Genomic DNA, 13,247 nt, shown 5'->3' with positions numbered 1-13,247 from the left:
TCCCCTGGGACTAGAGCTACAGATGGCTGTGAGTCACCACATGGACGCTGGGAACTGAACCCAGGGTTTCTGGAAGAGCAGCCAGTGCTTTTAAGCATTAAGCTATCTCCAGCTCCAAGACTGATTTTTTTTTTTTTTTTTGAGGCTAGAGTGAGTGTAGGAAGCTGTACCTGTGAGAGTATGTCTTCGGTGTCCAGAAGAGGGGTTCAGAGCCCCTGGAGCTGGGGGTGACAGGCAGCTGTGAGCCAACCTGACCTAGGTGCTGGAACCCCAGTCGTCTAAAAGGGCCCTGCATACCGTTAACCTCTGAGCAGTCTCTCCAGCCTGCCATCCTCCACCCAGAGGATCGCAGAAGCCCGCTATCCTTCACCATCTCTTTACTGGCAGGGACCCTGAGCTGATTTCCTCCCCTGTCTTCCACCACAGCACTGTGCTAGCGTCCCCAAGCCCTGTGTGCCTAAAGCCCTGTTTACCATGGTCCCTGCGCTGGATGTCAACACAAAGAACGCGTGTGCAGGCTGCGGCACGGGGAGGGGAGGAGAACCGCCATCGCGGCTACCACTACCAAGGCGACTAAAGTGTTCTCTGTGCCGCTCTAAGGAGCCGGAAGCAGGGCGGGCAGGGGCCTTGTGACAGTCAGGCTGTCTCTCCTGGAGCCTTGTAGTCTCTTTTTACCCTGTGAGTGATGGCGGCACATTGGCTTTTCTTCCCTCTCCATATTCTGTTAAATTTCCTTCCTTTCTTGAGAATTCAGCGTCCTTGACCTCAACAAATGAACTCTGAGAACCCCGGACCAGGGGAAATAAAGCCAGGAACTCTTCAGGAATGTAAATGCGGCTAAAATGACCCTTCCAGACACCCACAGGGCAGTGGGAAATCTATAGCCAGACGTGGGAACAGCCGTCAGATAAGGCAGCAGGCTGCTTACTCCAGCCTCCCTGCAAAAAAACGTGCAGGTAATGAGGACTTCGTCAATAGAGCTGTCCAACAAATTGAATATACACAAATCGCAGGCTGATATGGATCCCTTGGACTGAAGAGAATTAGTTAATGAACTTACCAAATGACAGTCAGGCTTTTTTTTTTTTTTTTTTTTGTTATGAAGGAGAAAGGAAGAAAAGAGAAAATGTGGTCGCTACACTTCAAAACAAAAGGTCCTGTTCACAGAGACAAGCGCCACTCAGGACCCAGCCCGTCCCCAAAGCACAAGCCCAGGGGTCCACCTGAGCAGCAAGAGGCTGGGTGAGGTCAATGAGGTTCCAGACGGAAAATAAGCAAGCAGCAGAAAAGGCAGTGGAGGGACCCTGTCCCGTGTCCCAGTGTCGTGAGCCCTGCCCCCAGGCTCCTCCCTGCCCCCAGGCTCCTCCCTGCCCCCGGGCTCCTCCCTGCCCCCGGGCTCCTCCCTGCTCCCGGGCTCCTCCCTGCCCCCAGGCTCCTCCCTGCCCCCAGGCTCCTCCCTGCTCCCAGGCTCCTCCCTGCCCCCAGGCTCCTCCCTGCTCCTGTCACAGTCCTACCCAGGGGAGAAGCCGGCTCAGTCCACAGGGACTAACTGCTTCATCTAAAAGGAAATGGCTGGCTGGCTTGTTCTCTCTCTCTTCCCTTCCCACTTTCCTCCCCCTCTTCCTCTCTTTCCCTCCCTCTTTTTCTTCTTTTCCTCCTTCCTTCCATACTTCCAACAATTGTGATTAATTGGTCTTTTAAAAAATAAACACTTGGCCAGGCAGTGGTGGCACACGCTTTTAAACCCAGCACTCAGGAGGCAAAGGCAGGAGGATCATAGTTTGAAGCCAGACTGGTCTACGACAGCCAGGGCTACACACACACACACACACACACACACACACACACACACACAGAGAGAGAGAGAGAGAGAGAGAGAGAGAGAGAGAGAGAGAGAGAGAGAGGTGTGAGAGAGATCCTATCTTGAAAACTCCTAAGCAAGAAAAAGAACAAAAGAGAAGTAAAAAAAAAAAAACAAAAACAAAAGAAAATTGCACACAGGTGGTACCATGTTGCTATATGTATCTACTGTAGTGCCTCACCGGGCTGGGGTGAGGGGTGGGACGAGGTGTGTGTGGGTGTGTGTGTGTGTGTGTGTGTGTGTGTGTGTGGAGGTGTGTGTGTGTGTGTGCGCGCGCGCGCAGCAACAGCAAACACCCAGCCTGGCTTTGTCCTGAGAACACTCAGTCCTCTTTTTGCTTCTTTAAAATACACTGTAGAGCACCAGAATACACTGTCTCCTTTCTAAGTGCCGGAACCCTCCCCTCATCCCTGGCCCCCAGCTCTGTAACCCCTGCTCTGAACTTTGGTAAGATCAGCATCCTTACTAGACTCGGCGGGAGTGAGAGCGTGTGGCCCCGCTCCAGTGTCAGAGACACAGGACTTGTCCTTCACAGTGGGGACTATTCCACTGCGCATATGGACCACATTTTGCTCAGCAGTTAAGGAACACTTTGAGTCTTTTTTTTTTTGGGGGGGTGTGTGTGGGGGGGGTCTTGCTATGCAGCCCTGGCTTTAAACGTGTGGCTTCTGCCTCCCAAGCCCAGGGATTATGGGCACACCTTATCACATCTGTCTTAGCAATTGTGAACAGCATTACAGTAACGTAGACGGGCAGATGCCTTTCCGACTGATGAGCTCACCTTTGGATAAGCCTTCTCCACGATGGCCGAACTCCTCTCTACTTCTATGCAGCCCTGGCTGCCCTGGAACTCATTTGTAGACCAGGCTGGCCTTTGACTCACAGAGATCCACCTGCCTCTGCCTCCCGAGTGCTGGGATTATTGGTGTGCACCACTACGCCTAGCTCTTTGTTTTGCTGTTTGTCTTTTGAGGCAGGGCCTCCGGCAGCTCAGGATGGCCTTGAACTCCTATTCCTCCTGCCTCTCAAAGTGCACATCACTTAGCTGCATTGTCTTGGGTGTTTTATCTCTGGCTGCCTAGCCCGTTCAGATTCAGTTAGTCTTTCCCTCAGCTGGCAACATGCAGTCAGCAGGCGGGCCCAGTGGCTCCTCCTGATACTTGGTTTGCACATGGTGTTGAGGAAGGGGTCTTGGATGACACCTTGTAAAGAAACACCTACCAAGACCAAGTGCAGAGCAGGCTGAGGAGCCCCATGAGGTGAGAACCTACCTGACTCTCAGGCTGACGGTGCTGGAGGTGGGTGCAGGGGAAGTCAGAAGCAATCACAGGCATCTGGAGGCACAGGCGCTGCAGAGGCAGAGGACAGCTATCTTCCTGACTACCCACCTTCTTGCCAGTCAGGTACCTTACAGGCAGCCACTTGATCCCCACGGGAGGACTACGGCAAGGATTCCCTGGGAACAAGACATAAACCTACGACATCGCTGCAGCATAGACACACGCAGTGCAGAGAAGTGTCCAAGGAGGACCTGGTTACACATCTGACACCGGCTCTAAGTGGAATCACCAGTGAGCGGGTCCAGCTTGGCGTGTGTACCAAGAGGGACACTAGCCTTTCCACGGCCTGGAGAACATGTGCCTGCTGCTTTTCATTGGGGTGCCTGTGTGTTTTGTGGAGTAGTGTAGGGGGTACATATGGCTACGTAGGTGCTCTGGTTTTATGATTTTTTTTTATTGCTAGTGATTGAGTCTCACTCATGCAGAGCACACCCTACCGATGAGCTGCACCCCACCCCAGGTATTTGGGTCTTATTGTCTTTAAAAGTGCAAATGAAAAATTTCAAATCCCAAAGAAAAATCAAGACCTGGACACGAAGGAGCAGCTCAGTGGTGGATGAGTGCCCGGCAATTTCAGTCCTGGGCTGGCATCTATCTCAGCGGGGGAAGGGGGTAGGGGGTCCAAGTCTTGGGCCTACCGTCACTCTCATTGAGGGTATGGCTGTTGGAGAAGAGTACATCCACCCATGCAAAGGTCAGGGGATCACTTCATTTATATAACAGAGTAATTATTACCTAGTTAAAATAACATAGTCATTATCACTGAGTCTATGTAGACCAGGCTAGCCTCGAACTTGCAATTCTTCTGCCTCAGGCCTGTGCCATCCTAAGCGGCCAGCGCTGTTACTTCTGGGTGACGGTATGACAGGTGCAGCTTATTAATTTTTTTAACCTAAAAATAAAGCAAGAAGATGGCCTTACCACCTTGTCCATTCTCAGACCCGACCTGCGCTGGCAGATGCTGCAGCCACCTCTCTGGACCGTGAGGGATAATGGCTTCTGAGTGTGATGTGTGAAGCCAGTAGGCTGGACAAAAATCAGTCACCACTGCAGTGGGCTCGGGTGGGAACTCTCAATGACTTACCAACTCATTTGGAAATCGGCATTAGCTACCAAATGTAAAGTATTAGTTTTATTAAAATGCAAATCTATCAACTAATCTGCCTTTCTAGTAACAGTTGAATTGCAGGATCTGTGTCAACTAAAATAGTTTCCAATTTATTCCTGGCTGGCAGGAGGGCGGTCTTCTGCATTTTAAAATGCACATCTCCCCTTCAGTGAGAATTCTCTTCCTTCTTCATCTCGCCTGTCTATACTTCATTTTAATTGAACTTGCTGGGCTCCAGATATTTTGATCTATTTCAGCCTTCTTCCTCATCAGGAGCGACCTGTGTCCTTCTGGGTCCCATCAGCCTCCCAGATGCTCCCCTCCCCTCCCCCCTGTTCTTTGAGCAGTGTCTGTGTTGCCTGTGTGTGGGACCCATTGACTTTGGCTGACTTACCTTTTGAATGACTGGAGACAGCCTAAATTTATGCATTTCCTCAACAGTCAAGCCTAAGGTTCCTTGGGATCAATATGGAGAAGCACAATGAAGAAGAGATGGAAAGCCATGGCCTCCAGCAGCCCATCCACAGAATAACTGTGGTACACATTCCCCCAACGCTCCTTGCTTGGAGCTAGGCCCTTTGATAGTGAAACAAGGGATTCTTGTGACAGAAACTTTTTTTTTTTTTTTTTGGATTTTCGAGACAGGGTTTCTCTGTAGCTTTGGAGCCTGTCCTGGAACTAGCTCTATAAACCAGGCTGGTCTCGAACTCACAGAGCTCCACCTGCCTCTGCCTCCCGAGTGCTGGGATTAAAGGCGTGCGCCACCATAGCCCGGCCTGTGACAGAAACTTTATCACTGAGCTCCACTATCCAAACCTGACTTTATAGATGCTGGTTATTAACTGAATCTGCACCCAGGTCTGGAGCCATTATCTCCGCTCTTACTCAGTTGCTCTAAATAAAAAATTGGGGCAAAGGAGTAGTGTGTGCCAGCCTGAGATGACCACACTCCACATGCAGGATAATCTCTGGCAGATATTGATACAGCAGGCCAATATATCCTCCTCTTGGGGATTTAATCTCCAGCTTTTGACCTGTGGATGAAAAACAAGTGACCCAATGCCTCCTGCTGGATTATCCCAGTGACATAGGAATGGGGAGGGAAGAGCCTGAGGAATTCTTTCTTCTTCCTCTTGGAATTCTTCCTTCTCCTTGTATCTCTAAAAAGCCCTGGCTGTCCTAGAACTCACTCTGTAGACCAGGCTGACCTTGAAGTCAGATCTGTCTGCCTCTTCCTGCCGCCAGGGCTGGGATGAAGAGGCAGCAAGAGAGAAGTTAGTGTGGGCTTCCGGCTCCCTAGCTGTAAACTGTCAAGTAGGAATTCTCAGGGCCCAGCAGTGGGCTTAGGGACCCGTACTCTCAGAGTCTAGCCAAGCCAGTGCTCATCTACCCAAAGCAGCACAGGTGTTTCATGGATTTAGAAATTAGCATTTTGCTTTCAGTGCTAGAGATGGAACTGGGGGCCTCTGCATGCCGGGCAAGTGCTCCACTAATGGGCTACACCCTCTGGCCCAAACTGTTATTTTTTTTCTTTCTTTAAGCTTTCTTTAGTATGTATACAGTATTCTTCCTGCATGTATGCCTGCAGGCCAGAAGAGGGCGCCAGACCCCATTACAGATGGTTGTGAGTCACCATGTGGTTGCTGGGAATTGAACTCAGGTCCTCTGGAGGAGCAGCCAGTGCTCTTAACCCCTGAGCCATCTCTCCAGCCCCAGCTGTTATTTTTTCATTGTAAACTCCTAAGCATATATATCCATGGTCTTAAGCATGACATTCTGATGCACACAGCATGAAGTGGCTGAGCTGAGTCCTTACCAGATGCAGGGCCACACTGATCACATTTTTGTGGTGAGACATGTGGAATTTATTCCCATTTCTCTGGACCTCAAAGCTCACTCCTCCATCCCCTCCTGGCTGCCACCTGACAACCATCCTCCTCTGCATGTGGGAATTAACTGCTTTATACTTGGCTTACAGCTGAGATCTTTGTCTCTCTGTTCCTGGCTTATTTCATTTACCAGTGTCCTCTAGGATTGTCCAAGCCACACCAAAGAAAGAACCCTTTCTTGGTTAAAGGCTGAATAGAATTCCTCTGTGCACTTATACCACATTTTCTCCACCCATCCATACTTAGAACAAACATCCACATTGAGAATAGACTTCTCAAAAGAAGATACACAAATGGCCAAGAGGTTCATTAGAGAAAGCTAGACATAGCTGATTGTTCGCAAGGGGCAAATAAAAGCATGCCGAGGCATCATTTGGTAAAATGGCTTTTACCAAAGATAAGTCATGACAAATGCTGGCAGAGCAGCAAGGTGAGCCTTTGGACACTATTTGAGCTGAAAGCTGGAGCGGCCATTGTGAAGCACAGCATGGACCCTCCTCCAAACCTGAAGAGGGGCTGGGAAGCAGAACACATGCTCAGAGCATGTGAAGTCCTGGGTTCCCAGCACTGCATGAGCACACAAACATGCACACGGACACACAAAACAGAACCACCATCTGCCCCAGCAGTCCCGGTTCAGTGTAAGCACCAAAGGAATGGAAGTCAGTGAAGGTCAGACGAGCCAACAGTTACTGCAGTGCCATTCACAACAGTCAAGATGTGGGAACAACCTGACAACCTGAACGTCTGTTCAGGGATGAATGGACAAGAAATGGAGGTTGTGTTTTTTTTTTTTTTTTTTTGGTTTTTCGAGACAGGGTTTCTCTGTGGCTTTGGAGCCTGTCCTGGAACTAGCTCTGTAGACCAGGCTGGTCTCAAACTCACAGAGATCCGCCTGCCTCTGCCTCCCGAGTGCTGGGATTACAGGCATGCGCCACCATCGCCCGGCCGAGGTTGTGTTTTTTTTCTTTTTTTCCAAGACAGGGTTTCTGTGTAGCCCTGGCTCTTCTGGAACTAGCTTTGTAAACCAGGCTAGCCTCAAACCCACAGAGATCAGCCTGATTAAAGCATGCACCACCACCCAGCAGGAAATGGGAGTTTTGTACAAGTAGACGATTTAAGCAGAAAACCACAAATCCTTCCAGCAGGTGTCACTGTCAATTTAACTCTAAACTATCTCCTCTAGCTCAGTAACTCACACTGATGACCACAGATTTTTTTAAAAAGATTTATTTAAGTTTTAATTTCGTCTGTGTGGGAGTGAGTACACACCTGAGTGCTGGTGATTTACAGAGGCCACGTGATGGCACCGAATCCCCATCCCCTGGAACTGGAGTTAGAGGCTGTTCTGAGACACTGGGTGTAGGTGCTAGGAACTGAACTTGGGTCCTCTGCAAGAGCAGTAAGTGCTCTTAACCCCTGAGTCATGGCTCTAGCCCTGACAATATCTGTGAATATTAAAAGACTCAGAGGCTGAGCTTTCCTGGATGTAAGGTACACGCTCCCAGAGAGCATGGTCCCAGGGATCCCCAGTGCTGCACCCTGAAGTCATCTGTCCTTGAAGCACCAGGTGGGTCCTGGTGTGGGGGTCGGGAGTCTGGAGAGAGAGGACAGTGAGTTCAATCCCCATGGTCCATGTCAGGAGGGTTGAGCTGGCCGAAAAGAGATCGATACAACTCGGTCCTAGAAAATAAAACAAACTGGTTAACATGCTGCTTAACTTTTTAAGGTTAAAAAGAAACCAAGAAGCTGGAAAACACCTTCATCTGTTTCTTCAATAGAAAACATAGCCGTATAATTAAGAACCACATCTCGGCGTGCTTATTCACAAATACAAGGGAGGAAGAAACACAGAAGCAGCCAATCACACAGTGAAACATGTAAATAGCCCAGTGTGGCTGGACACCCTGTCTCCAGGGAATGAGTTTTCTGTAAGTTTGCCCTTTACAGACAGGCTCTTCAAGTAAGAAAACAAGATTGAATATTTTAATAGGATATATGAGACTGGCACGCACCGAGAGGATTCAATCAGACATGGGATGTAGGGGATATAATTTAGTTTTCATACATTTTCTAGGACTTGGCAGTACTTGAAAAACAATGAAAATGACCCGGCAACAAGATTCCAATTATGATCATATGTGCAGAGGTTCAGAACAGAACCAGAGCTCTTCCCCTCCCCCACACCCCTTTCTCTCATCTCAGTCTAAGAAATAATTTAATTGTCTAATTTATTTTTAAAGTTGGATTTTAAAAATTAACATTATTGGACCGAGGAGGCAGCTCACTAAGTAAAATGCTTGCTGTATGTATAAGCCTGAGTTCAGACCTTCAGTGCCCATGTGATGAACTACATGTAACCATGCATTCAGTGACCTCAGTGTTGGGGGGGGGTGAGAGGGGAAACAGGAGGGTCATTGGGGCTTGTGGGTCAGCTAAGCTAGCTGGAAAAAGTGCACTCTAGGTTCAGCCAAGAGGAAGATGGCTGGCTCCTCCCTGTGACCTTTGTAGGGACCTGAATACATAACATGTATACAAGAATATAATACACACCATACACCAACAAAATAAAACTAGCTATCTGTGTGTGCTGGGACTTTCTTTAGGAGCCGACCACCTGTGTGCTGAGATGGCTTCTCTGGCCTATGGCTGGAGGAGCAATAAGCTCTAGGGATCCTCCTGTCTCTGCCTCCCCAGTACTGGGGTTCTAAGTGTGCACCACCCTTTCCTGGCCTTTTATGTGGGTGCTGAGATCAAACACAGGTCTTCACTTGTACAGCAACTGCTTTATCAACTGGGTCATCCCCATAACCCGTTATAGTTTTGAGATAGGTAGGGTCTTACTACTTTTGACACCAGCTTCATATTCTGGATCCTACTGCCTCTGCCCTTCAAGTGCTGGGATTACAGGTATATACCAATGCCTAACTCTAAAGCTCAATTTGGACATTAAAAGTATGGTGATAAGGGGCTGGAGAGGTGGCTTGGAGGTTAAGAGAACTTGCTGCTCTTCAAAAGACCAGAGTTTGTTTCCCCGTGCCCATGCCAGGCAGCTAACAGTTACCTGTAATTCCAGCTCCAGGCAATTTGATGCCCTCTTCAGACATGTACAAACTCACACACACGGAAGTAAGAATAAACCTTTAAAATAGAGTGAGTGATCACTACAACTTCTATTGCTGTTGTACGCAATGCACGTGGATCAGTGAGGGAAATGGCAGAGAAGTAGTTTGGGGTGTGGGGGTGAAGAAGCCTTGCTAGGGGAACCAGGTTCTGGGCATTTCCTCTGTGGATGGGGCAGAGCTGCCCCACAGGAAGAGGCTCAAAGCTCCAACAGCCCAGACCCATGGGATATGAATCCCTGAGACCCAGTAAACAACCCTAGGGCCACATCTAACTGAGGCAAGGGTCCACATATGCTTCTGTCCATAGGAACAGTGACTGCCTAGAATCAGAACAGCCATAGGACTCTTGATGAATCAGGAGTCTGCATCCCAGAGGAAAGTCACTCCAGACTGACACCTTCAGATCTGGCTCTCAACAGTCTGCCATCATATTAAGAAAATAATTTCTGAAGGTGTTCCTGCTGCCTGAGAACTTCCAGCAGCCACCCTGATGCAACAAAAGCCATCTTTGCAAGTAGTCTTAATTTGTCCTGTCTAATAGGGTCTGGTCTGACTCTAACTTGTAGCCTGTCTCCTTTGCCACCAATGCTAGGATTACAGGTTTGTGCCATGATGCTGGCTCAGCTTTTCAGCACTCATCCTGCTGTAGCTACAGAGTAAGAGATGGAACCCCAGTAGAAAGGACATCAAAGCAGAGGGAGGCAAGGAGGGAGGAAATGAAGGAAGAAGGGAGATGGAAAACCCTGAATGGCAGAAGTCAGATGTAGGTCAGCTCTGTCCTGAAGGGGTCACTGAACAGACAGAGAAACTGTGGACAGAAAATGACAGAGGATCTTCAGTTTTATTACAGGCATTTTATAGTCACATGAATTTGCTGGAAGCCTCATCCTAAAGTGCCAACCAGCCCTGAACCCCAAACATTCCTGTTGTTCCCAAGCTCTAGGCATCTTGCCAGTCCTACAAAGGAGGAAGACCTCACCCCAAATGCAAATGAACACCCACGTGCTGCCCTGCAGATCCCAGCAGCCCTGCCCAGCCTTCATTCCTTGTGCTGTGGCCTGACCATCTGCCAACACACACAAGCCTCTCTAGCCATTTCAACCAAAAAAAACAAAACATGAAGGAGATAGCTGCTTGACAAAAAGGACAGCATGACTTCAAGGTGACTCCGGCTGAGGGGAGAAACAGGCACAGGGCTATTATTCTTTTATTCCCTCCCAGACTCACCCTGCCGGCTTATATTGAGAGCTATCATTGTCCCTAGGCAAATGATTCCACTTGCCTCTGCAATGGCAGCATAGTGCATTGGCCAAAGACAGCAGTTACTGTCCACTAGGGGTCACGTGTCAGGAGCAGAAGTGCACGTGGAGAACCGATGCTGAGGGTCATCAGGTTCTGCACAGTAAACCTGGCAAGCTTCTGTTTCAAGAACAGAATCCTGCTCCTCATCACACTGGGAACAAAGCTAAGAATCTCTGATCTGAAACGCCGCCCTGCTTTATCTCTTGTATCCTTGCTCTCACTGGCCAGTGGCAATGTCCACTGTAGCCCAGGTATGAACGCTAGAATTACACAGGAGAACAGGCAACAGAGTAATTACTGGGATTTGGACCCAGGGTGGAAGGGTCGATGGCAGGGGCTCTTCCTTGAATTAAAATTTAACTCACCCTTTATTACAACCTACAAAAGCAAGTAATGAGCATGAGCATTTTTATTTCTTTTAAACTGTCATTTAGGCTGCAGAGGGGATAATTACCTATCTCTAGTGTAGTAAGGTTTTATAACCCTTAGTGAGGCATTTTCTAATTTAATATTTTTACTATATTACAATAAAACTTGTTTCTGGAAAAAAAATGATCATGCAGTAGCAGCCATTTTCCATCAAGACAGAGTGTGTGCATGTGTGAACAAGGATGTGGTTTACTGTGTCTTCTGAAGGAAGGGAGAGCGGTGGGTCTGGCTTCAGCTGAGAAGCGCAAGCAGCACTCTGGTGGGTGAAGATTTGCACATTCCTTAGTAAAATAAGTGTGTGTGCACAACACAGCCCTCAGCTTTATGTGTGTACTTCTCACAGAACTGCAATACAGATCATTGTCTTTCATGATGCTATTTGGGCAAACAGTGTATTAAACCTGCAAATGGCCTATGCAGGGCTTTTAATTTGCTAGGTCAGTAGCTTGCAGCATCCAGCTCTGAACTCTATCTGCTTTCTCGAAGACCATGCTCCTCCTACTGTGGCCTGAACTCCCCAAACTCCAAGACAACCCCAGTCCCTGCTGCTTTTGTGGGTACCACAAAGAAAGCAGCTGACCTATTGTTCCCCAGAAAAACCTGCCCACCCTCCAAGTGAGTCACACGTCTTCCAAACGCACCCTGCAACACAGTAACCTACCCTTCTGATTAAGGGTATAATTTGAGCCAGGCCTGTGGTTTCAGCACTTGGGAGGCTGAGGCAAATTGATCTCAAGTTCAAAGCCAGCCTGGGCTATATACCAAGAACCTGCCTAAAATTGGAAGAGAAGAAAGGAGAAAAAAAAGAGAAAGATAGCTTCAAACCTATATACATGTCTTTGATTAATCTGAAAATATTCATCTGTTGGCTCTCGGGGCCAGGCAACCCTAAATACCCACAGCTACTTAGAAAGCACCCGGACCACCTCTGCTTTCTGCTCTCTACCTCGCCTGCACACTACAAACCCCACACTAAGCACTACAGTGTGGCAGCCTGAACATGGCCTTCTACATACATTTGAGATGCAGGGACAGTGATAGCATACACAGGCAGAAGACTAACAATTCTAATTCCACCAGTGTCATGCTGAACAAGGTCCAGATCAAGATTAAAACCTTGCAAGAAGGCTCCAAGTAGACAAGGTGAAGGCTTCTTATATAGGAAAGTCCACTGGTGCCTACAGTACCCTGACCAAAAGTGTCACTAACACCTTTTCCTATTTGTGTTTTGACAACAATTTACAAAAAAAGAGGGCAGGAATTGGATGGGATAATAGGTAGGTTTTATACTCACACTAATAATAATAGTGAGCAATAGAGTGAATATTTGTGAGCTATTATTTATAGACAATTTACATTAGTAAAGACTCTTATAGAATGATACAAATTCAAATTATATTAGTTATATTTAATAAGTTCCTATTTCTGTTTACAATGTTTGTACATCTATGCAAAGTTATTCTGTCATATTGTATGCATGCATATCTCTACCTCTGCTTGAGACATTTTATATATTGATAGAATTTTAGGATATATTTATTATTTTGCACTATACATTTCTACCCCTGATCAAGATACTTATACACTGTTTACATTTTAAAGCCATTGTCCTCATTTGCTGCACAGTTGTTTAAAGATTGTTTAATATTCTAATATCAGGCCTTACTCTTTAACTTATATAGGTATTAAGAATTACAGGTCAATAGTCATCCATGTTTGCCATACTTTTAGTTAGACTAATCAGGGTCTTTAGATAGGTAATATTCCACCACCTCAAAGAACTGTAGAATATGGCATTTAAATAACTGAGGGTTATTTAAACTGTTGAAACTGGCAGCACTGATCTATTCCCAAGAATATGTTGGGCACAGAAGACACTCCACTTGGAGCTTGTTTTCTTCTTGGCAAAACTGGCCTTTGGGCAAAGAACTGCCCATGCTCTACCACTGACAAAATGCATGGTGTCTGGACAGAACAAGCAGGATACAAGAACAAAGATTGCCAAGACAGGGGGAGATGGTTTTGAAAATTCTCCTGCCTCTGAAAATGAGCTGTCAGTTACTTTAGGCCTTAGCCAAAGTTGGTTACCTCAACACTGCAAGTGAGACTCTAGGTAGCCTGGGTAGCCCAGGTAGCCAGTTGTCTCTGTCATTTATTGCACATTTTGGAAGTTGCTTGATTGTACTCAAGTAA

General features: G+C 47.5%; 1 protein-coding gene across 1 annotated transcript in view; it reads right to left on the bottom strand.

Annotated features, from left to right (window-relative positions):
* Positions 1 to 7,419: 7,419 nt before the first annotated feature.
* The window catches only part of Aatf (apoptosis antagonizing transcription factor), a 108,707-nt gene continuing 102,879 nt past the window's right edge, over positions 7,420 to 13,247 (bottom strand). The window contains exon 12 of the mRNA XM_005349330.3: positions 7,420 to 7,881. Within this exon, the coding sequence (XP_005349387.1) occupies positions 7,818 to 7,881 (64 nt within the window). The 3' untranslated portion in view covers positions 7,420 to 7,817. The remainder of the gene's footprint in view (positions 7,882 to 13,247) is intronic.

The sequence above is a fragment of the Microtus ochrogaster genome, chromosome 7 (assembly GCF_000317375.1).
Source record: "Microtus ochrogaster isolate Prairie Vole_2 chromosome 7, MicOch1.0, whole genome shotgun sequence".
NCBI classification, from domain to species: domain Eukaryota; kingdom Metazoa; phylum Chordata; class Mammalia; order Rodentia; family Cricetidae; genus Microtus; species Microtus ochrogaster.
Note: the sequence above shows the minus strand (reverse complement) of the source record. Positions and strands in the feature narration are given on the sequence as shown.